General features: G+C 41.2%; 1 protein-coding gene across 10 annotated transcripts in view; it reads left to right on the plus strand.

The window, feature by feature from the left end:
* ZNF644 (zinc finger protein 644) overlaps positions 1-13,823 on the plus strand; it is a 64,459-nt gene extending 50,636 nt beyond the window's left edge. For all 10 annotated transcript variants that reach the window (XM_035121523.2, XM_035121527.2, XM_035121525.2 and 7 more), the window contains 2 exons: positions 7,989-8,091; positions 8,878-13,823. In XM_035121523.2, coding sequence (XP_034977414.2) covers positions 7,989-8,091; positions 8,878-9,070 — 296 coding nt within the window. In that variant the 3' untranslated portion in view covers positions 9,071-13,823. The remainder of the gene's footprint in view (positions 1-7,988; positions 8,092-8,877) is intronic.
* The last annotated feature ends 10,210 nt before the right edge of the window (positions 13,824-24,033 follow it).

Consider the following 24,033-nt stretch of genomic DNA (forward strand, 5'->3'; position numbering starts at 1 on the left):
TCTCCCTGACCAAACTGCTTAGGGATTAGTTCCAGGACATCCCTGGTATCATTAGATCGCTCTACCCTTAACTGTCAGTTGCAACTTGAGTCTGGTCTGGGACACCCTAGTTTTTATTTATTTAACGAAATTTATATGCTGCTTGATGGTGAATAAGCAGTTTACAATGAAGAGTGAATACTCTTTATCTTCTTAATAATCACTGTTGTGTTTAGTCTGAATTTCAAGGTGTATAAAAACTGATGGTTTTAAAAGTAAAAATAAATTTATTTATTTTTAAATCGGGTATAGTAAGTTTCAATTATAACAAGGTGCACTTTTAAAGTGAAGTCTTAATTTCATGCAAATATATGTCTTAAAACTGAATTTATATAATTTGAGAGGCTAGTCATCACATGATTTAGTACTACTGTTTACATAATGCTTATATTATATCTTGATATTTGATGTCAGAGACTAGAAGGTCATCATAGGCGCTAGAATCCAGGTAATGCTATTCTGTTTCGCACCAGGATTATCCACTGAGCACACATAATCTACTTCTATCTAATGCTTTAGCTCCCTAAACTCTGCAATATTTTCAATTCCAATAGACAGCCTTTAATTCATGAGCCTAGCAGTTAAATGAAATGCACGTTCTTACTGCTTTCCATCTCATAGAGAAATTCTGTTTTCATTCTATTATTATTATTAAAATTTATATACCACCCTTTATCCAAGGATCACAGGGAGGTTTGCAATATAAAAACGTAAAAATGCATAACCTAGTAACAAACAAAAACAGTACCCGCCTCCAGTTATAGATTATTTAATTAGCCAAAGACCTAGAAGAAGAGGAATGTGTTTTCCTAGTGCCTAAGGATATGTAATGAAGGGGGAAGGCGAGCCTCCCTGGGGAGAGCATTCCACAAAGAGGGAGCCACCACAGAAAAGGCCCATTGTTGTGTTGACACTCTCTGGACCTCTTGCGGAGAAGGCATATGAAGAAAGGCCTCCTATGATGATCACAGGGTCCGGGTCGATTCATATGCGGAGAGCTGCTCCTTGAGGTTGAACCATATTGTGGTCCTAAGCCACAAACGGGGACCCACTGCAGAAAAGGCCTGTCCTCGTGTTGCCACCCTCTGGACCTCTCATGGAGGAGGCACACTAAGAAGGGCCTCGGATGATGATCATAGGGTCCTCCGGGTAGGCTCATATGGACAGAGACGATCCTTGAGGTATTGTGCTCCTATGCCATTTAAGGCTTCATAGATCAAAACCAGCACTTTGAATAGGGCCCCAAAACTCACTGGCAGGGCAGTTGGGTCAGGATTGGCATTATATGCTCAAACTGTCTTGCCCCGATGAGCAACCTGACCACTGAATTCTGCTCCAGCTGATGTTTCCAAACTGTCTTTAGATTCTATAGCACAAAAGACATGTGGATTGTATGGCCTAAGAGAAGATAAAATAGTAAGGTTGAAATGTTATGCTTATTTAAAGTTCTGATCAGGACTATCCTAAGCTGAAGTGGGTCACCTCAGATGGTAACACCAATTGTCAATAGTTTTATATTTTTGAAGGGATTTGGATTCCCTGCCCCATCACCAAAATGTATTGGGTTATTTCTAGTCCTAACTGCATTTGCAAGGCATTATGAATCCCAAATAATTTTGGTTGGCTGTACCTTTTTTTACTTTCTTTTATGCGTGTTGAAGTGGGGTGATCAGATCTGTGGTATATTATTACAGCACTAGTGTATTTCAGCCCGTTTAATAACGGGCGCTAGAACATCCTGGGGTTCGGAGAAGCGCTTGTGTAGCGCTTCTCCGAACCCTGGGACCTGTCCCTGCTGTCGGCGGCAGGGGGACAGGAACGGAGGAGGAGAAAGCGCTGCGTTCTCCTCCTCCGTTCCTCTCCCCCAGCCGCCGACAGGAAGGACGCGCGCACTCTCCCCCCCTGCCTCCTCCAACCACCGCTCCTCTCGGGCCAGGGAGGGTTGTGAGGAGGCCTTCGCCGGCCTCCACCCTCGCTTCCCTGACGTGCCCTGCAGTGAGGCGGTGTCCGGCGGGAGCGGCGGTTGGAGGAGGCAGAGGGGGGGAGAGTGCGCGCGCGCAGTCTCTGCTGTCCAATCCCTGTGTGCCTGGGGGACATGCGCAGTACCCCAGGGACACACGGGACAACTGGACGCAGGGACAACTTGGACATTATTATATAGGATACTTTGTGGTTGGATTTTTAAATATTTTCCCTAAAATTTTCATTTCAGTTTTGTTGGTGATAATGTATTGCACTGATATTTTGAGAATTATTTTCTGAAGTCATTAGAAATAATTTACCGGTAGAATCAAAATGTGTGTAAGGTTGTTGTTGTTGTTTTTGTAATCTTTCATTTTTTTCCAGTTAGTGTAAGATGTGTAATCTGGTTGTGTGCCGAAACTAGAAGAATAAACTGAAGCTCTTGCGTAGGGCTTCCGCTGATTAAGCTGGTTAGAGGAATCCTACCCTAAATGGGCATGTATTCTCTTCTTTGAGTTTATTAGCATTAAAAAAAATGTGGATGTTAGCTGAAGTTTTTGTTTCACATACAACAGTTCTTACGACCACCATGACACCACAATGCGCAACTTACGTAGCATAAATATGTTGTCAGGTGTGTCATTTAAACTTGTCTCAGCGCTGTCACAATTCCTTCCCTACAACTTCAGTGATTATTTATTTGAACTATACCATCAGCAGAGCTTTACAAAAAGAGACAGTTTCCTGGCCTCCTGAAGCTTACAGTTTGAATACAAGTCATAGAATTGTAGAGTTGGAAGGGTCAAGGAGGGTCATCTAGTCCAACCCCCTGTAGTGCAGGAATCTTTTGCCCAACATGGGGCTCGAACCCATGACCCTGAGATTAAAGAGTCTCATGCTGTACTGATTGAGTGTCAGGCAAGGGGAGACATTATTGCTTTTAGGGAGTGGGTGGAGTTGTGGTCTAAGGTCCTAAACCACTGAGCCTCTTGGGCTTGCCGATTGGAAGGTCGGCAGTTTGAATCTGCGTGATGGGGTGAGCTCCCATTCCTCTGTCCCAGCTCTTGCCAACCTAGCAGTTCAAAAGCACACCAGTGCAAGTAGATAAATAAGTACCGCTGTGGTGGGAAGGTAAACAGTGTTTCCGTGCGCTCTGGCACTCTTTTTGGTATCCTGTTGCATCGGAAGCGGTTTAGTCATGCTGGTCACATGACCCAGAAAGCTGTCTGTGGACAAACGCCAGCTCCCTCGGCCTGAAAAGCAAGATGAGCGCTGCACCCCATAGTTGCCTTTGACTGGACTTAACCGTCCAGGGGTCCTTTACCTTTTATTGCTTCTCAAAGAAAGATAATAGAATTACACATTAATAGGTTTAGCAGATAGATAGCTTTTAATGGTTATTTATCAGTAACTTCAACTTGGGTGTGACTTAGAAAAGTGTAGAAACATATTTTTCTACTTGACCCCCACTCCACTTTATTGAAGCATGTAGAAGCTTCTACCTGCTTCCACTCAGGTATATCAGGCCATTCCTGGTTGGCTCCTGCTAGCTAGGCTGATGCCACCATGGGAAATGTTATTCCAAAAAAAAAAAAATGCAGAAGCAGGAAGAGTTACCAAAGTACTGGTGTCATTTGGGAACTTCATTATTTTTGCATTTGAGAGAGGGCAGTTGAAAAGAAAATTTGTCGGCCAAGTGATGGGCAATATGATCTTTGAATATGACAACTTCTCTTCCCTGACATTTTTCTTCCCTGAAGATAATGATAAATGTTCACTTGAAAAGAAACAAATCATTAGGGTGTTGCTACAACCAAGTGTTAATTCCTGCGGGTTTTGCAACATCCCACATGGACTTGACCTGCAATTTGAATGGACAGACAAGTGTCATGTGCAGGATCTTGCTGTGGAGTAATTTATTTGTATGTGTCTGTCAGTAAATTGCCACATGCTATGTTGGTCACAGATCATTTGTTAGAAAACTTCCTTTCCACAGTTTCCAATATATATTACCATAAGTTTGATATTTGCCCGTGAAACATTAGCTGTTTATGTATATGGCTGCAGATGGAGAATAAATTTACAGATAACTTATTGAGGTTGCAGAACTGTGTTGGACACACATGTTAAAGTACAGTAAAAATACAGCATTTAAACTTTCTGTGGCATACTTCTTGGTTATTTTTGTAGGGAAGATCATTCCTGTTAACAAATAGTTTAATGTTAATCCGAGTTCAAGTATTATTATCTTACAGATTTTATGTTGCTCAGTATTGTACTATCCATTTATGTTTGATAACTGGCTTCCATAAAACTTTGTTGCGAAACAAGCAGCTTTTATCATTCTTGTAAGAATTTATATGGCTCACTGTCAGTGGTGACCTGGTAACATGCTATATTCTTTTACCATTGGAATTAGCTTTCTCTTCTACAAGTTTTGTAGAAAGTGTATAAATGGTGATTCCTTGGCAAGCTATCATCCTGGCATATTCAGGAATGGCAAGGAGACTTCTCTTGTTTCTCAGAGATATTTCCCCTGTTGTACTTGCTGTGTTTCTTGGAGATTCTTCTCCCTTAGTCCAGCATTTACCTTCTATTGCAACTCTGGTGCCTTCCAGGCTCCTTTCTTTTATTTGACTCTGCTTCCTTATATAATGCTCTAAAAATGAGAGTTGGAAGGTACATCTGGTTCAATTTCCTGCCAGTGCTGGAAACTCTCTATAGCAGGGGAAGTAGACCTGGTAGACCAGGCCTAGTAGACCAGGACCTCATCTGGCCCCATCCCCATTGAGTAATTTTGGCTGGCGGTGCTTTGTTCAGATCTTAGGCAAGTCAATTGAAAAATAATGTTTTATTTTCCAGGGTGTTCGTAACCAAGACAACACACCTGTCGAAGTCACAACACAGCACTTCCCAAGCAAGCTGGTTATTGGGAACTTGGGAACTTCAGTGCATGGGACTTGGCCATTGAAAATGAATGTCTTGGATAATTTTACTGATCAGAGGCTTTAGAAGGGACTAACCTGATTGGGTTTTTTTGACCGCCACTGTAAAATAACTCATATTGGTCCTTGGGTAAAGACCAATAGAAGGGGGCACTATTGACTGGCCAGCAAAATATACAAGGCCAGAGGCAGAGAAGGCTAAAGAAGAGAAGTCAGAGATGCCAAAAGGTTAGCAGAGTTGAGATGTGCCAAGTGGTCATGAGATGAAGACTCATAGTTTAAGGTAATCCTAGAAGAGGAAGGACCAGAAGAAAGCAGCTAGAGGTAGACCCTTCTGGAAGACATGTGCTTAAGGAAGCAGATAGGCTTCAGCAAACAGGCAGCTTGGAATCTTTAAGATGGTGGTTCTGACTCAAGTGAGAACTTTTTCCTCAGAAAAGCATATTTGCTGTGACTGAACATTTATCAGGACAGTGAGAAGCAAAGTCAGAGTTGGAACTGAGAGAAGATATCATTGTAGACCCTAGTCTTGCTTTGTGACTGCTGGCTGGTATAGGGGGGATGGGGAATTGAAGTCCTGAATTTAAATAGAAGGTTAAATAGGGAAAGGAGATTCTATATTCCATTTCACATTCCATGGCAATTATGCCAAGTTTAAATAAGTCATAACATTTGAAGTTGTAACGTTTTATCTTTAATAATATATTGACCTGCAGTTGTTAAATTAATCTAATTTCTGCATATATTAATGCCTGTAATATATTATTTTGGTTCTTGTTTAAGCTCTTAGTTGATCAAATCTTATGCCCACGCTTTGTTAACCAGACTGCTATAAAAAGGTGAAATCCAGGGAGTGGTTATTGTGGTTGTAATGGGTGTATATCAGCAGGGCTAAGTTAAAGATACATATATTTTTTCCACACTATCCATGGTTGCATTTCTTCTACAGCCTATGTAAGCTTTTCAGTCATTTGGTATGGTTAGTGTGCTGTAACATCTAGAGTTTTTGCCTCCAGGAGGACATTCTAAATCAAAGTCCCAGAACTATTTTAGCTTTCAGTAATCTGTGCAAGAGAAGAGCTAGCTTTAGAGCAAATAGCTGGTGTAATCTCAGACCCCTAGAGCATTTGCTGATGGCAGGTCTAATAATTTGAGAATTGGGAAGAGAGGTAGATTTTATTTCCCCCCCTGAAAACTGGTTATCTTGGGAAATCAAATCTAAGAAAATGTGAGGAACTAAGCAATAGTGAGCTTTTTGCTGTTCTTGGTCCTGCTGTCCATATAGTGGCCTTTAATAATTCTTTAGCCTAATTTTGCCATTTGTATATCCAAGACAGACATGCGGAGATAGGTGTTATTTGGAATTGTGCGTTCTTCCTCTTTTTTTGCCAATGTCTGTCCTTTAAATAGTGGCCAGAAAATGCTGTTATGGATGGTATGGCATCTCCAATAGCAATACAATTATCATAGTTTCATTCCGAAGAGAGAATTTCCTTGGTGATGCTCAGTGGTTTTTCAGTGCAAGCAACCCAATACATTTTCCATTTCTGTATTTATTATTATTATTATTATTATTATTATTATTATTATTATTATTATTATTATTATCTAGGTGATAGTAGGAAACACCTCATCCTATAGTTTGTGGGTTTTTGTTTGAAAATGTTATGTTACCGTGTTTCTCATATTATAAGACATGTCTTATATTTATTTTTTCCTCAAAAAAACACACTATGGCTTATTTTCAAGGGATGTCTTATTTTTTTCCTCCTCCTTCTGCCGTGGCCGGCATTGCTGCTACGCCTATCACTATGTCTTATTTTCGGGGTATGGCTTATATTCCTTGAATGCTTAAAAATCCTGCTATGGCTTATTTTATGGGTATGTCTTAAAATATGAGAAACAGGGTACTTGATTTGAGGTATGGACAAAAGCTTGCTGTTCAGTTCTTTAAAATTTACCTTAACTCACTGGGTTCCAGCATATATTCTGATTGTTAGGTTGTAGTAGCTGTCAGATGGAAACTGCCTTTTATCTTCTTCATGCCATAAGTAGCTTAAATGAGGAATTTGGAGGTTATATTATATTGAGAGCATTTTACTTTACACAGTTTCTGACATTATCCTTCTCTGTAGAAGAGGTTTACATTAATCACAAACTTAAGTAGGTATTTGCAAGTAGAATTCTTGCTTTGTTTCCTGCTCTTTTGTATTGCTGGGACATGTGCTTGGATAAAGGGGCATGCATTTATTTTCCAAAATATCCTAAGTGTTTTCATGTTCAATTACATGAACATTCTTGTCAGTTGCATTCTTGTCAGACTAGGCTTTTCCTTTTGAATTCCCTACATTGCTTTATTTCCTTTTGTACCTCAAAAGAATTCACATCACCCTGACACAAATCAGTAATAATTCTGTAGCACATCTGATTCCTACACCTTATTAAAGGGACAATCAGTTATGGTTGGAGATCCTGATGCTCTTCAGCCTTAAGAACCTAAAACCAAAACAAAACCCATTATCATAAGACTCCTTTAGCATACAGAACAGAAAACGTTTCAGTGTAATATATACAAAAGTTCCAGCTATGAAGTTTGTCAAAACATACTTTATATTTAATCATTGGTCCTTTTGAGTTATGGTTGTTGGTTGCATGATGAAAACAAATGATAATGACACTTCAAATGATATTGAAGGCTTCTAAATTGATATAATTTGCAAGCAAAGCATGATGCTTGGGTTACCAGTTAGGTAGAATGACTTAGTAGTCTGAAATGTGGTTTGGTCATCAAATATACATGTTTTAAAATTAAATTTAAACTGTAGGTGTCAAGCATGTAAGCTCATTTGTGCATGAAAATGGTGTGCACACTTCAACTTTATGATGAATTGGAAAGTACATATTTTCAAGTTACATAATTTAATAGGGTATAGAAAATAAGTGAGAATAGAAGTATCCTTTAACATATTTCAGGGGGAGGGAATTATCCAGTAAAGTGCTCAAAACTTATATACATCTACATGTTTTTTTTTCTCTTCATAGCCATAGATTGTAAGCAAAAAAAATCAAGATCAAGATCTGGGAGCAAGAAAAAAATTCTGCCATTACCTCATGGTGCTGATGAAGTTTACATACTCCGGTGCAGGTATGTGTGGGTCTGCGTTGGGTCATTTGGAGTAGCTATAGCTTGTTTCCGATTTGTAGAAATGCATCTTGATTGAATTTGAGTGTCATGTATGTACAAAAAATATAGTTATCTGGTGACCTGTGGACCTAATGATACCCACCATGCATGAGCATAGCCGGTAGCTGCCCCCCCAATCAAGTAAATAAATGAAAATACTTAACTAACTGACCAATTGTGTTGTTGATAATTCGGGAAGTCCTTTGGGAAATCCTTTGGGGGAAATGGGAAGTCATTTGGGGGGAAACTGGGAAAGCCTTATTTTCCTTGATTCCTCTCCCCCCCCCCCAAGATCTCATTACTTCCCTGCATCCCAGCAAATAACTCACTGCTAATGAAAGGGAATTTTAAGGAAGGGTAACCTAATTTGCAGGTGGCGCTGTGGTCTAAACCACTGAGCGTAAAGCTTGCTGATTGGAAGGTCGGTAGTAAAAAACACAACACAGATTGAAGAAAGATGGGGAGGGAAGAAGAAAACTAGACACCAGTTTTTAATTTACAGTTGTAATTTTAGAATTATAGGTATAATTTGTGATGTAAAGTTGTATGCTGCTGTTTTTTGTATCTAGAGTTACTTGTATCTGTGATAAACGATAGCTGAATTAATACCCAGGATTTTTTTTAAATCTGTCAGCAATAACTCAGGCTATGTTTTTCTGTCATTATTTTGTGAATCTACTGCACCTAACACAAAGTTCAATTACAGTGCTAATGTGCTTTATTTGGATGATTTTAAAAACTGTGCAGGTTTTGTGGTCTGGTGTTTCGGGGGCCCTTGTCTGTTCAAGAAGACTGGATAAAACACCTTCAGCGCCACATTGTCAACGTAAATCTTCCTCGGACTGGGGCTGGCATGGTGGAAGTAACGTCACTGCTTAAAAAACCTGCCTCAATTTCTGAAACTTCATTTTCTTTCCTGATGGCGGAAGCAGCTTCATAGAACGTTGGAAACACTTCATATTGCATTGAATGAACATTTTAAATATATTTGTTAGTTTTTTTAAGGTTAAAATAAATTATCTGTTTATAAAATCTGAAGCCGGAAAATGGGGAGAAGAGTGACAGTTAACATCCAAACAATTGAGTACTTAAAACAGTTACCGTAAGTAGTCTTTATATTTTATATAGGGTGGAAGATGTGTTTTTAAAGTTTACTATGTTTTTTGTCAATTACTGTGTTCACTATTGATACAAGCCCATTACACGTAAGCAGCCGTTTTTAAAATGTTGCACATGGGTACTTAAGATAGGTTTTATGAAATGAAAACATTCTTTACAGTGTTACCAGAATCAATGCTCTGTTTATTAAACAAACAAAAACCCTTGCTTAGTAAAATATTATATTTTGTTTGTATGTATGTAGTGTTTTGTACAATACCAAGAAATGCTAATGCAATTAACTCAATTTAGGGCATTAAATATCATGTACTTCATAGTTCAAGAGACTGTTCCATTCAAATAGGGCAATTAGTACTACTCTTATCTAGCTGTGTAAGTGTTTTTTTTAATCACACGAGACTCTTTTGTACTAAAAGTAGAGGGAAACTTGTTAAACAAATTTCTAAAAATAATGTACATAGTACTGGAAACTATTTGTGGTAAGGAAATAATATTCTTTACTTCACTTGCATTTCTCACTGACAATAAAATGGTGCATCCATGCTACCTCCAACTTTGTCAGCAGTAATGGTATTTCCCCTTTCCATTTGTTGCATCAAGCACTCACAGTTTTCTTTTCTTTTTAATCACAATTTTGTCAAGTCTTTCTTTATTATGCCTAGCTTAAGTATGAGTTGCTTACAGGACATTTTTGACATTTTTTGCCACCTCTTTTATTTAATACTGTAGAAATGTACTAAGAAGCATTGCTCACTACATGGCTTAGCCTAGACTTTTCATTTTACAATTGTTTAAAGAAATCATAACACCCTTGGACAAAAAAAAAATAAGTTTCTACATATGAAGAGAATGTTTACAATTTGAATTTTAAAACTTGTTTTGGATGTAATTATATGTATGAAAACTGTAACACTATGCTCATGCTAAGGACCTATTTACAGAATTATTGAAATAAATGTGCTGTGAGGATGGAAAAAATATGGTGCAGGTGTCTTGGTCAAAATAAGTATTGGCTGTTCACAAAAATGAAATGTCACGTTTCAACAAATAAGCAAATTCCTCTTTTGAAAACTGGTTCTGTAATGCAAGTAATGTTTCATTTTATTCATGTAGGGTGACTAATACTGTAGTTAAGCCAAGGAAAAGCATTGATAATTGTTTTGCGTGTAAATAAAGTTATAAAAGCAGTTGAGATGTGAGGAGTACTTTGGTGGAGAATATACATACCTCACAGCCAGTGAAATTGCTTTCCTCATGGTATATCTCCTTACCAAGAATATATCTCTCTAAATAAAAAGGTTAAAAGAAAACATTAAAATGTCTGTAACGTGAACTATTATTTTACATTATGTGTGGCATACAAAGTTGATTTTTCTCTTTTGATCTTTTGAAGGATCTCAAGCAAAGTACCTGTGATGGAAATGTAATATTAGTTCCCAGGTAAAATGCATCTGACTTCTATAATTTGGTAATGGTTTCAAGAGCAGGCAAGGAAAACCAATGGAAAATATAGTGCAGGCAAGTCTTGTGTGTGTATGTATAGAGACGGAAGAGATTCATAGCAGGATCTCCTTTACTGTACATGGTTGGTATAACTTAACAAAAAAAAAAGTCTTATGCTTAAGCAAATGGAAACCACAACTGCACTCAGGGAGGGAAATGTTTTTTCCCTCCTCAAAACTGAGTTTCCTAATGCAGCCAATCGAGTTGATCATCAAAGCTGTACTACAAAGCCTGGTCAATCAGCTGATGGTTGGTTGTGCAGGGCTCTCTTCAAGCAGTGACAATCAGCTGGTCATCAGCTGATAGCCAGGGCTTCAATAGCGCAGAGGGCTTTGCAGATATGTCGATCAACTGATGGGCGGTTTCACTAAAACGCCTTTGGACTCAGCCATGACTCTTAACTATAAGGCAGGTGAGTGTGGCTTGGCCAAAATGGCCTCATAGATCCAATGGGGAGGCCTGGTGGGTTTAATTAGATCCATGGGCTGGGAGGTCCCTCACCCCTGTTCTCGATGGCAAAGCTTCATCAAAACTGTATAACATTTGGTGTTTCTTATAGAAATGGGAGAAGTAAAGTTAAAGTGTTCTACCTGCTTATTCGATAGCTTAAAAATCCATAATTCATACTCAATCCTGCAGTGATTCTTGCACTTGAAAGCTTGAGGAATGTCAGACTAAGGTTCAGTCTCTACTTTTCAACCATCTGTGGCCCAAAGAAAGAACTGCAGGGAGACTTGCTTTTTGCAGGTCTGAGCAATTAGGAAACCTGCTCTCGCTGACTGCAGACCACCTTTGCTGTACTCTCCTCAACCATCTCTGTCACATACAGACAAAATATTCATTCTGTTTAGCTGAGAGACTATGACTTGCCGAGTTGTCAAACCAGGATTCTTAACCCAAGACTTCCTAGCCAAAGCCCAGCATACTACACAACTGTACACTTTTTCTTTCTAAGTAGATGGGAAATGTGTGACCCTCCAGATGTTGCTGGACCACAACTCCCATCATCCCTTGCCATGGACCTTGATGGTTGAGACTGATTGACGTTGGAGTCCAACAACAGCTGGAGACCCATAGCCCCCCCCCTCAGCCTTTCTGCTTTTTTTCTGCAGCTTTGCCACTCTCAATTTACCCATGGTTATTCCCCAACCTCAGTCCTATTCCTATGGACTGACAGCAGACTCAGCCTTCGTTTGTTCATTGGAATAAATGTTTTTTAGAACAGTGACTTAACAGATAATGAGATCTCCCCCCCCCCAGCCCAATCCTTTTATGAGGGGAAAAAACATTGCATGGGCTACACAACAAGGAGTGTCCATATTTGAAATTTTATATAACTACAGTTGTTCTCTACTTATGAAATGGCTACTTGATATTATTCAAATATTTGAATAAACATACTCAGTGAGTTGAGATGATATGCTGGTAGAGTGATGGATTTATTTCTTTAAGATGCTACATCCTATGGACAAGTCTTCCAACAATCATTGCCTTTCTGATCAGTGTCAAACCTAGAGTAATTGTTCCTATTGTAACATCTCTCTTGTCCTGTGGATTTAAAAAGAAGCAAAGAACCAGAGTTCTACAGAACATCACAACATAAAGCATGCATCATAGAGCAGGTATGCATCACTTTAGATACACTATTTCCAGCACCTGAATTATTGATTCCTCAACACTCCAAAGCTTTAAGATGTACAAAAGGGCCAACTAATGTTCAATTATATCTTTCACATTTGCAAAATGCTGTGCTGAAGAAAATTGGAATAAATGGAAACATTTTATGCTTCTCTTACTGTACTGGAATCATATTGCCAGTGTGATTGTTCTTTGGCTATTTAAGGTAGCTGCATTTATTAGTATTCCTACTGTATCTCTTAAAACAGGTACAGACACAAATCATGTGTCTATATGTCTGTGAAACGCAACCCAGTGCAACTTGTTTATACCTTAAGTCTGTACCGCAGTACCAAATGCTACAATCTGGTTTTCTCTCATTTCATTCTGACTGGAGTGTAAAAAGAATGACTGACAAAGTAGAGTGTGAGTTAACAAGATTAAACTGTATTTTACCTGAGTGAGGATCTGCATGTCAACATAGTATATATACCACTCACTCGAAATGCCTTTCATCTGCCTCTTTCACAAAGAAGCCAATTATATCATGTAAAAATAATGTATAAAATAGCATATCTACTTTCTAGGATGTAGAAACTGCAGGGAACACAGCTCAAAACTGTATAAGAAATGAGAATGGCATCAGAAAATAAGGTTCCGTGTGCATTTCTATTACCTCGGAGCCTCTTCAATTTGTCATCATTCTTTGCTGAATAGAGTTCACAATCTTCTTGTTAATGTTCTTGAATGTGAATGCTGAAAGTTGCCGGAAGATGTTGGCTACCAATAGAGTTGACAAAGAAAAGTGTAAAATTGTAGCAATAACTCTTAATAGCGGATAAGCAGAATTTGTTGTTTACGCATTTATTTTTGAGTAAGCCTTTGAGTGGGCATTCTCTCTCTTCTGCGTGTAGCTTCAAATATGTTGGTTGACATGATTTAACTGAAGAAGAACCAGGGCAATAAAGCATTGGAGCATCTGCCTTGCCCTGGACAAAGCATCAGGCTTGAGTGTTTCTCCTTAAGTTCACAGCTAGTTAGGTTTGCACAACTAAGGTAAGATGCTTTTCTTCTTCTTTTTTACAACTCCTGTACAAACTTGCTGAAGACCAAAAGCAGGGAGTTCTGGTTAATAATGAATGCAGTAGATGTCACAGAACTTTCCATACAAAATTAAAAGGCAGTTTCTGATTTTAACTGGAACTGTGCCAGATAAGCTCAAACTACGACCACTAGAAGCAAACAAATTAAGCAACCTGCAAGCTGACATGATTTCACAGTATGGAGCAGATGGCAAATGATTTAATTAGGGGTGAAAAAAGTGCTGGCTTTACATTTCAGTTTGCTTTTAAGGTGTAGTTCTATGGAGCAGACTATGGATGGTGTGATGTCAAGCTAATGCATTTTAGACCTTGGTGTTGAGTAAAAATGGGAAGTCATGTCTCAAAAAAAAATGCCCAAAGGAGCAATTATGTAGTTTAGTCTAGACAACTTGCCACCTTAGTAAGTTTTATAGAAGTTAGTTGACACCATGGTTTATAAGCCATCTGGATTTACAAGGATCTGCTGCTTCCACAGTTCTGTAAGAGTTCTTGGAGCAAAATTTTCAAAGCTATTACACGTAAAATCTAATCTAATTACAGTGGTACCTCTGTTTAAGTACACAATTGGTTCCGGAAGTTTGTACTTAACCTGAAGCGAACTTTCCCATTGAAAGTAATGGAAAGTGGATTAATCTGTTCCAGATGGGTCCGCGGAGTACTTAAACTGAAAGTACTCAGACCGAAGCGTACTTTAACTGAGGTATGACTGTATTAAAAAGAGCAAACCAAAGGTTTATCTTGCAAAGTTACACATACTGAAGCACTATGTTTCTACAGAGCGTATTGAAAATTCTCTAATCCCAGACCTTCAGCCGTAGTGGCTGGGGCTGATCTAAGTTGGAGTCAAACTGCATCCGGAGGGCCATAGGTCCTCTGCCGTGTTCTAAAACCGTTGCTGACTTGTATTGTGGTCCCCTCTAACAGTGCTGACTATCTGTTGCAGGGTGCTGAATGCAGTGTTGCTATGGTACTACTCAGCATAAAAAACACACACCATCCCTACAAATCCAGTGTTACTATTTTATTCAGTGCAATCCAGAGAACCATGAAGATTGTCTTAGGCAGCTGGAGATTTTTGTCTTAACACTGGAGAGTCACAGGTTTAGACAATGTGCAATATATACAAGTCAGCAAGGGTCTCTGTGTGCACTGGATGTAGGCTGTTTTACATTGCACAGCTCCATTTGTGCACGAGAGAGTAGATCATATATTTCATTAGCAACTTGCTATAATGCTCTTTATCTATAGAACCAGTACCATTATAGAACCAGTACCATTATCTTCTGGTAATATAAAGTATGATAGTTTGATCCAGTTCAGGGGTGATTCCTAGTTATTGAGCAGAAAGATAAGTTACATATAGTCCCAAAGAAAATCAGGTAGCTCTGTATCTTATGCTTTGAGGGGGTCACCAGACTTAGAAACTGCCACAATGTTCTCTATACTACATTTCCAGGTGCAAGTTTGTTTTGTTTTTGCCTCTTTCTGAGTTATGATTAAATTTGCACCCACTATAACAGAATTAACCATCAGTTTTGGATAGAGATCATTGGCATGATCAGGGAATGCAGATAGCAAACATAAAATGGGATCATGGGAAATATTTGTAATATTTGCATCCATAGAGAGCAAATCTAACATGATGAACCATATGTTGTTGATGAAATACCAAAGTAGGTAGTTTCTGATGCAGTTTATCGTGTGTGTGTGTGTGTGTGAGAGAGAGAGAGAGAGAGAGAGAGAGGGGGAGATACCTGATGAAAGAGTTGCTGAAAGGCTGCAACCACACAACCTTGCCTGTTAATGCTCGAGTTCAAGCCCCTGAGAGTTTGTTGTTGAATGTGGTGAATGAGAAGCTGTACCTGTAGATTTATCCATCTGTTTCAAACAGAAAGGAGCCACAGTGCAATTATAGAGCACATGCATTGAATGCAGGTCACAGGTTCGAACCCTGACGTATCTGGGTTGCCATAGGACTCGTTTATCAAACTACAAAGAGGTGCTGCTCAGTGTAGACCGCAAGTGGGGAACCTGTGGCTCTCCGGATGTTGATAGACTCCAGCTCCCATCAGCACCTGCCAGCTTAGCCAATGGCCAGGGATGATGGGGGCGTTTCAGTGATTGGCTCATCCCGCTCAGTATTGCCTACTGTAAGAGATTTTTCAGTAAATAGATAGTTGGGTTCTTCCAAGAACAAAAAAGAAGGAAGCTGGTAAAAGCACACCACTGCCCTGAAACTAGCAGTGAGCATGTAGTCAGACAAAAATCACAAGGGGGAGGCAGCATATAAATTTTAAAGGGCTTAAATGTGATTTAAATACCATGATGAAGTTGCATTCAGCAACAGTCTGGTCACCAAGTACAGCGTAAAATTATTCTCCATGGAGACGCAGTCCTACAAACCACTTTACCATCAGCCATCTGGCCCAGATTTAATAAGCGCAGTTCAGTGAGTGATATGTAACCCAAGGGGGTGTACTAAATTTGCCTAAACATAAGCATATAATCAGCTCATAATAAAAACCTGGACACATCTCCAATTTTATATTGCGTTGGGAGTGTTCTTCAAAACCTAAAAAACCATTGCTTGCTTGTCAGTAAAAACCACTGTTTTCTCATTCTTCTGTTGAAGTAAGACACCTTCTGACACAGAAAGGGAACCTCTAACCTTCCTTGCTGTTGGCTAGAAGAAATTTCTGGCCTTGCAAGCAAAAGGAATATGAAACGCAAGTCTCTGGCCTTGCATGGGTTTCAGTTCTGGAAGTTGATAGATGGGGAACATCTTTCAGCCTGCGGGTCGGAGATGTACCCACAGAGATGGGAGGGCCAGAGGCAAAGTGGGTGGGTTAAAATTTTAAATCCTCACCTTTGATACAAATAATGGACATGATTGTTTTGTGTTGTTTTATTTCCCCCTATCCTCCCGTGTGGTGATTGCACCCTCTTTTCCTTTGTGAGCCTTGCCAAGCGTGACTGTGGATGTTGACGTCACTCTTGCTGCCTTTCTGTTGTCATCTGTCACAAAGATGGTCCTTGGCCTGCGTCAGCTTTGGAAACGATGCTTCGCAGCAGTAGGTTGTCCGAAAGAGAGATGCTATTCTTAGTGCATATCTCCCTAGCGCAGGAAATTCCTCCTGAGAGATGCACAGTATGCAGAATTCCAGCATAGCCATGCTGTTGTTGCATTTGGCCTGCATTTCCTTGTTGCTTGCAGTTTTAACAGCTTGAATTGAAATCCTTGAAGGGCATCATTTGCTGACATTTTTCTCAAAAGTGATCTAGTTGTTCCTGCGCTTTGGAGTCTTTGAAACACCCATGAAACTTCTCCAGAGAATTCACACAGTAGGAATAGCACTGTCTGCTGTTGATTCTGATTTCTGCTTAGCAAGAGGATGCAAGTATTATGCACCCCACCCCCCAACCTGTACAGTTGTGTTTGAAAGTGCTTTAACTCTGACTCCAACACACTCAGAAGCAGCTGGCTTTTCCCTTGCACTTTTAGAGTGAGGTCTGAAAGATGGCCAGTGATACTAACCACGTAAGCAACGTTACAGGGCCAATTGTGATCGCTAAGTTGAGCTGCAGACCAGGTCTTTTCTGTGGTCTCTAGCTACCTACTTGGGAATTGGCAGGCAGATAGGACCAGCAAGGCAGCAGAAGTTGAAAAATGTCTGCCACTGATAGTATGGTCTAATTGATGGAGGCTCATTGATTTGCTGCCCTTCATCAGTAATGGTTCCAGAGAGACTTACAATAGCTGCACAAAAGGTGGACTACAGCTTCCCTCATCCCTGACCATTGACCATGTTAACTCAGGCTTCGGGGAGTTCAGAGTCCCAACAACATCTTGAAGGTCACAGGTTCCCCATCCCCATATTTGAAACTACTTGGGAGTTTTGTTTCTTTGCCCTAGAAGTAAGTTTAACACTTTCTGTAACTTAAAAACTGCATTTTGGGAATTAGTTAAGGGGAGAGCATGCTTTTCAAGACATGAAGATACCACCTCAAGTGGATCATATTCCAGTAAGCAATGCCAAACACGACAAATATTTCCTAGTTTTATCAAATCACCATAAATACATGCCTTTTTAACATTGCTTTGGATTTTTCCCTCTTAAATAATCTGATGTGTTACTACAAAGTTAACACAATGTTCAAAATAAACTGCAGCTCTTGTTAGGCATCTGTTGACATTTTAAAAATAATTTAGGATAAATAAGAAGAGGTGATGGAGGATTTAAAATTCCCTTTGTTTCAGTCCCATGGAAATGAAATCAAATAGCTTGATAACAGACTTGGGCTGAATAAGCTGTTGTGTATTAAGTTACTCAAGGACTGGGAGCAACAGCTGACCAACTGCAGTTCATTTACTGTTTGCTGTGATGAGCCTTACTGGAAATTTATGGAGCAGATGGTCAAGCAATATTCATGGCCTTATGTGCCTGAGTTGTTTTAAAACCCAGATAGGAGGCTAAGGGAGGTATTCAACGGCATGCTAATTTAAAGTCGCTTAGTGGTGTTCTGATTGCAGCTAGCAGAATGGCTTGTGCAAGAGGAGATGCAGAAAACCGCCATGGTTCTTGTCGCTGGTTGTGCAACAGGTTGCTGCTGTGGTCCTGAAGCTTCCACCAGTGTTTTTGTCATGCGGCATTTCGTATTGCGCAACCTTTTATTTTTGTGCTTACACTAGTGCAACAGCCTTTGCCCTGGAGGCTGGAGAACGTTGAATCTGGGCCTGAGTCTCCTTCCCATCTTTTGATATCTCTGTCTCAGGTAGTGGTGAATCATACATTAAATCTAAGCCATGGTGTTCCTGGATTAATGTATATATTTCAATTTGATCACATTAAAACACTTCTCTAGTGTTTAAAGTTATCTATTTGACTGAACTAAATAAATAAATTGGAGGAACTGGTTGCTTTCGATATGCCAACAATCAAATAATATTTTGTAATAAACAAGGTTAAAAAGAAAAAAATAACGAGCTGTTTTCTTTCCTTCTCTGCCTTCTCCGACTGCTGCTGGGAGCTCTGCTTAAGAAGGCTGAAGCCAGCTTGTTCTCATCAGTGCCTTCTCCTCGGAGTCTTTGAAGCTGCAGGAGAAGTCACTCCCCCTTCTCCCCCTTAAGGCTGCTGTTCAGCAGGTGAAGCTGATTCCTGTCCCATGACACTATTCCCCACTCCAAGGTGCCCCTCCACCTGCCAGATGGGTGCCAGCTTTCAGGGAACACGAGGGTGGAAGTGTTGGACCAACCGGGGGGAGGGGAGACATGGACATGTGAGACACCTTCCCAAGAGCGTTTAATGAAGTCTATGTCCGTGAAATTGGCCGTAGACCCCAAATCTCTCATGTTCTTTGGAAATCACTCGTAGCCAAGTAAGATTGTCTTCCATGAACACGGTCTTAACAGTGAGTCCATAAGTGACTGGAGGCCAATTCTGGATCCACACGTCCTTCCACAGTGGGGACATAGGTTTCTGTGTGGGAGTTGATCACGGTGAGGGTTTGCCAAACATGCTTTCTTCTTGGCTCGTTTCTCCCTTTCATCCTGAGTTCGAGCGTCTTCAAAGTCCATGGCACTTTTGGTAAAGGCTGTTCTCCAACTGAAACACTTGCAGGCCAGTTGTCGGGAGTTTATACTAAATTTTTTAGATTTGCCTTGAAGAGAGTCTTTAAGCCTCTCTTGTTGACCACCAGCATTACGCTTTCCATTTTTAAGTTGCTTTGGAAGACGATAATCAGGCATAGCCCAGGTCTGTGAACTGCTTTCCAGGTGCTTGGAGGGGGTGGTGCAAGGCATCCGGGCATTAGCAATGCTAGCCAAGCCCTGGCTCCATGGCCCACCTAAACCGAGGGAATTATGTTTCCTGCACAGCTGGCAGAGCCCCTCTTCACTGGGCATGGGACTGCCACATTTACAAAAGTACGTGCATTGTCTCTTTTTTTCAAGTTGTGTTTGGTGTGTGATAGCCCATTCACATGTTCAGGGATTCTTCCCTCGAAGCAGCCCATAGCATAGAGTTCTGCCATGCTTCAAGGATACCTTCTTCCTTCCTGGATCTCCATTGTGCACCGCTGTGGCTCCTGCAGAAGCGCTCTGTGTAAAAAGAACAGGTAATTGATGATGATGATGATGGGCGGGGTACAAATAATAAATGTCGTTCTACAAGTGACACCAATGTCAACACACCCTCCAATGATGTCATGTGGAACAACAATAACAAGGAGAGTTAGGTTGGCTCCCAGGTCCTTTCCTTCAGCAAGACCCAGAACACGCATGTAAATAAATAACCCATGTTCATGCCCTTTCTACCTACCTAAAAAAAAAAAAGGTAAAGGACCCCTGACAGTTAAGTCCAGTCGCCAACGACTCGGGTTGCAGTGCTCATCTGCATTACAGGCCGGGGAGCTGGCGTTTGTCCGCAGACAGTTTTTCCGGGTCGTGGCCATCATGACTAAGCTGCTGCTGGCGCAACGGAGCACCGAAACCAGAGCAGCGCACAGAAATGCCGTTTACGTTTGAGCCAGAGCGGTACCCATTTACTTGCACTTTGGGGCGTGCTTTCAAACTGCTAGGTTGGCAGGAGCTGGGACTGAGCAACAGGAGCTCACTCCGTCGCAGGGATTCGAACCGCCAACCTTCTGATTGGCAAGCCCAAGAGGCTCAGCGGTTTAGACCACGGTGCCACCCGCGTCCAGCCTTCTACCTACCTACAGCTACCCATAAAGTCTTGCCTCTGAAAAAGTTTATGGGTAGCTGTTCTACCTACCTACAGCTACCCATAAACTTTTTCAGGTGTAAATTTTCATTATTGTTAGAATTTATTACCTGCACCTCACCCTAATGTCCCAGAGTGGGTTACAACTATTTTTTTTTAAAAAAAATCAGTAATAGTTAAGCGATATATGTAAAAACCCTTCCACTCCAAATATGCTGGGCCAATGCCTTGAGATGGTAGAGGACTGGATGTGGGCCAACAAACTGAAGCTGAATGCAGGCAAGACAGAGGTGCTGTGTGTTTGGAGTTCTTGGATCTGGGAAATGGGGGGCTAGTTGCACTGCCTGAAGGGGCCAGTGTATAGTTTGGGGGTACTCTGCAATTCAGCTCTGCTACTTGAGGCCTGGGTGGCCTCCATGGTTAGGGTTAGCGTTTTGCCAGCTATGGGCCTTTTTGGACAGAGAAAGCATGGCTACAATTATTCAAGCACTGGAAATCTCCCACTTGGGCTATTATAATGCTCTGCTCATCACACTGCCCTTGAAGACTGGACACTACAACTATTGCCAAGCAGGATACCAACTAGTGCCACAGGTGGAGTGCATATTACATCTGTTTTTAAAAACCTGCACCCTCAGCCAGTTTGTTTACAGACCCAATTCAATGAGATTTTTCTGATATACAAAGCCCTAAATGACTTGTGCCCCAAATATATCTGGAGGAGTGCCTTCTGCCACATTAGCCTGCCCAAATGTTGAGATCTGAGGGCAGGGACTGCTCATGGTGCCGCTGCTTAACAAAAATTGAGTGGTGGGAGCACAAGGGAAGGTCGTCATGGTAGTAGTCCCTAGAGATGAACCTTGTATGTTGTTTTGTCAGGTCAAGGCATACCTCTTTTACCTGGGCCTTTGGAGAGGGAACGGGACAAGATTGGTGCTACCGTACCTCCTTTCCCTTATATGTTTTGGGATTAGTGTGTAACACTTTCGCAGTGTTATTGTGGTGTTATTCAGTGTGTTTTACCTTACTGATTTTGATGTACCCTGCCCTGGGACAGTAGGTGAAGGCTGAATAATAAACACAGACAAATCCAGCTCTCTCTCTTTCCTTGAAATATGTAACACATGTTAAAATTTTAAGTAGATAACACTCCTAAATTTTGTTGCTTTAATTTGACTGATTCCTTAGCATGCACTGATGCGACACAAATCTTACAACAATGAATAAGTTTTCTATTTCTTGCATGTAGTTTATTAGTGATGGATAGCATATGAGATAAAGGTTATTGTACTTTCTGTAATTTTGGATTCCTAAGCTAATTTCCTTCTCAAGGAGGTCTGAGTGAAAACAAACAAAACCAGAGTTGCCAATTGTTTCGGGGACGACGACACCCTCTTTGTTTGTTCTATCCTGTTTGTTAATTTCTATGGGGTAATCTATGCAAAGAAGCATTCTGTCCTAGATTCTCATCCTCTGCTGGACACCAGCTGTCGAGCGTACTAAAGATGAACTTGAATCCCTGCAATTGAAGGCTCAGAGGCTAGAGTAAGTAGTTTAAGACAGCATTATGCAGTCCACGACCACGTGGTGGAATGTTGTTAGAATTTGATCCCTTTACCAATCCTCGGAGCCAAGAGAAGAGAGGACTGGTATTTTCCACAAGTAAGAGAAAAGTGACTACTAACTGAGAGTCTGCCTGCTCAAGGAATTGCTGCCTCCTTTTGTAAATAAGAGTTGAGATTGTGCAGCCGTGTGCGGGCATTGTTTTCCATTAAACATCTAATCCCCCAAGAAACCATTCTTTATCAACTTGCAGTCAATGTATAGCTCACACAGGTGTATGGCAATAGGTTTCACGTTGATCCTTAATGCCAAACATTGAAAGTCTTCACTAACCTGCATATGATGGGGGGGATTTCTGAGCCAGCAGTTAACTTCTTGTGCCCTGAGCTTGACTGAGTACTGGGGCAGAGATTTTAGGGGGCAACAAGTCACCTCTTCACAGGAACAAAGCAGCCTTGCAGAGCAAGGCTTGGCTCCATGGTGAAAATGAGGCGAGATACAGTGTTGCACCAGCAAATGTCAGCAACCATAGGAATCGGACCTTAGGAAGTTGATGTGGCTCTTTTTCCAGCTAGGGTAGTGTAGAGTGTAGTGTAGGGGGGGAGGTGATGTGATAGCAGTGCATGGTGTGAAGAAAGTGGAGGCAAAAGGAAGGACTTCTTTGATGAAGAGTAGGGCTGCCATGTGTCAGGCAAGTCAATAGGAAAATCAGCTTTTTTGGCATTTGTCTAAGAAGAGCGCAACAATGTTGTGGTCTTCCTAAGAAAAGCTCAACAACTTCTGGGGTTTCCTTTTGAAATATGGAGTTAATGTAAGGAATTTGCTCCCGCAAGATGTAGTGGGGGTGGGGTGGGGGTGGGCTGCCAACTTGGATGACTTTAAAAAGGGGTTAGACAAATTAATGGAGGATAAGAAAGGCTTGCTGGTCATGATGGCTATGCATTCCCTTCAGGATCAAAGGTATCATGCCCCTGAATAGAACTTGCTAAAGAACAACAGAGGAGGGCTATTGGGCACATGCCTTGTGGACTTTCCAGGGGCATCTGATGGGCAACTCTGGAAACAGGACGGTGGACTGCCTAGGCCTTGGGATCCATATGCTCTTATTTTGTTGTTGTTTAGTCGTATCCGTCTCTTCGTGACCCCATGGACCATAGCACGCCAGGCACCCCTGTCTTGCATTGCCTCCCGCAGTTTGGTCAAACTCATGTTCGTAGCTTTGAGAACACTGTCCAACCATCTCATCCTCTGTCGTCCCCTTCTCCTTGTGCCCTCAATCTTTCCCAGCATCAGGGTCTTTTCCAGGGAGTCTTCTCTTCTCGTGAGGTGGCCAAAGTATTGGAGCCTCAGCCTCAGGATCTGTCCTTCCAGTGAGCACTCAGGGCTGATTTCCTTCAGAATGGATAGGTTTGATCTTCTTGCAGTCCATGGGTCAATGCCTCGTCGTGGCGAAGGGGCTTGAATAACTCAGAGAAGCTATGAGCTATGCCGTGCAGGGCCACCCAAGATGGGCAGGTCATAGTGGAGAGTTTTGACTAAATGTGATCCACCTGGAGAAGGAACTGGCAAGCCACTCCAGTATCCCTGCCAAGAAAACTCCAAAGACAGCAGGCTCTTATTTTATGCTCTTCCAAAGACCCCTCTTTGTGCTTGCTGCAGTAAGCGATCGTGTCTCTACTTGCCAAAGGTAACATGGGAAAAACCTCAGCTATTGGATTGCTTATCCTATTGCAAAAAGTAGCGTGTGACTTCAGCCCTTATTGTTTAACTGGGGGCTGATTGCTCGTGGTTTACGACTGGGACAAGCTGATAAAGTCTAGTTTGTGTTTTTCACCAGCAAACTGTCAGGCCGGGCAGAAGATCTTTGGTACTTTTGTCTATCAGACTCCAAGGCAATTGATGACATTACATCAGTTGTTCGTTTCAGATCTGCTGAGCCCCATGAAAATCAATAGTTTTCCATTATCAGGTCTGGCTGGGTCACTGGTCTGTCAATGAGCTGTTACAATTGGCGTACAAGGGTGAACCTGACCAGTCAATTGCTGCTGACAAGAGGAAAACATGCTGACAGCCAATAGAACAAGTCAGAACACAGATTTGCACTTCATCGAAAGAGGCTCAGAGCAAGGCCATTGTCGAGATGTAGGGCACACAGAGTTTCTGCTCTAGGAGAGACTATGGTGTAACCTTTCTAGGGAATAAAATCCTGGTCTGATGCAAGCTACGGTATGAGCTAAGATTCAAAGAGAGACATTTGCTAGCAAGTGAACCCACAGGCC

The sequence above is a fragment of the Zootoca vivipara genome, chromosome 7 (assembly GCF_963506605.1).
Source record: "Zootoca vivipara chromosome 7, rZooViv1.1, whole genome shotgun sequence".
NCBI classification, from domain to species: domain Eukaryota; kingdom Metazoa; phylum Chordata; class Lepidosauria; order Squamata; family Lacertidae; genus Zootoca; species Zootoca vivipara.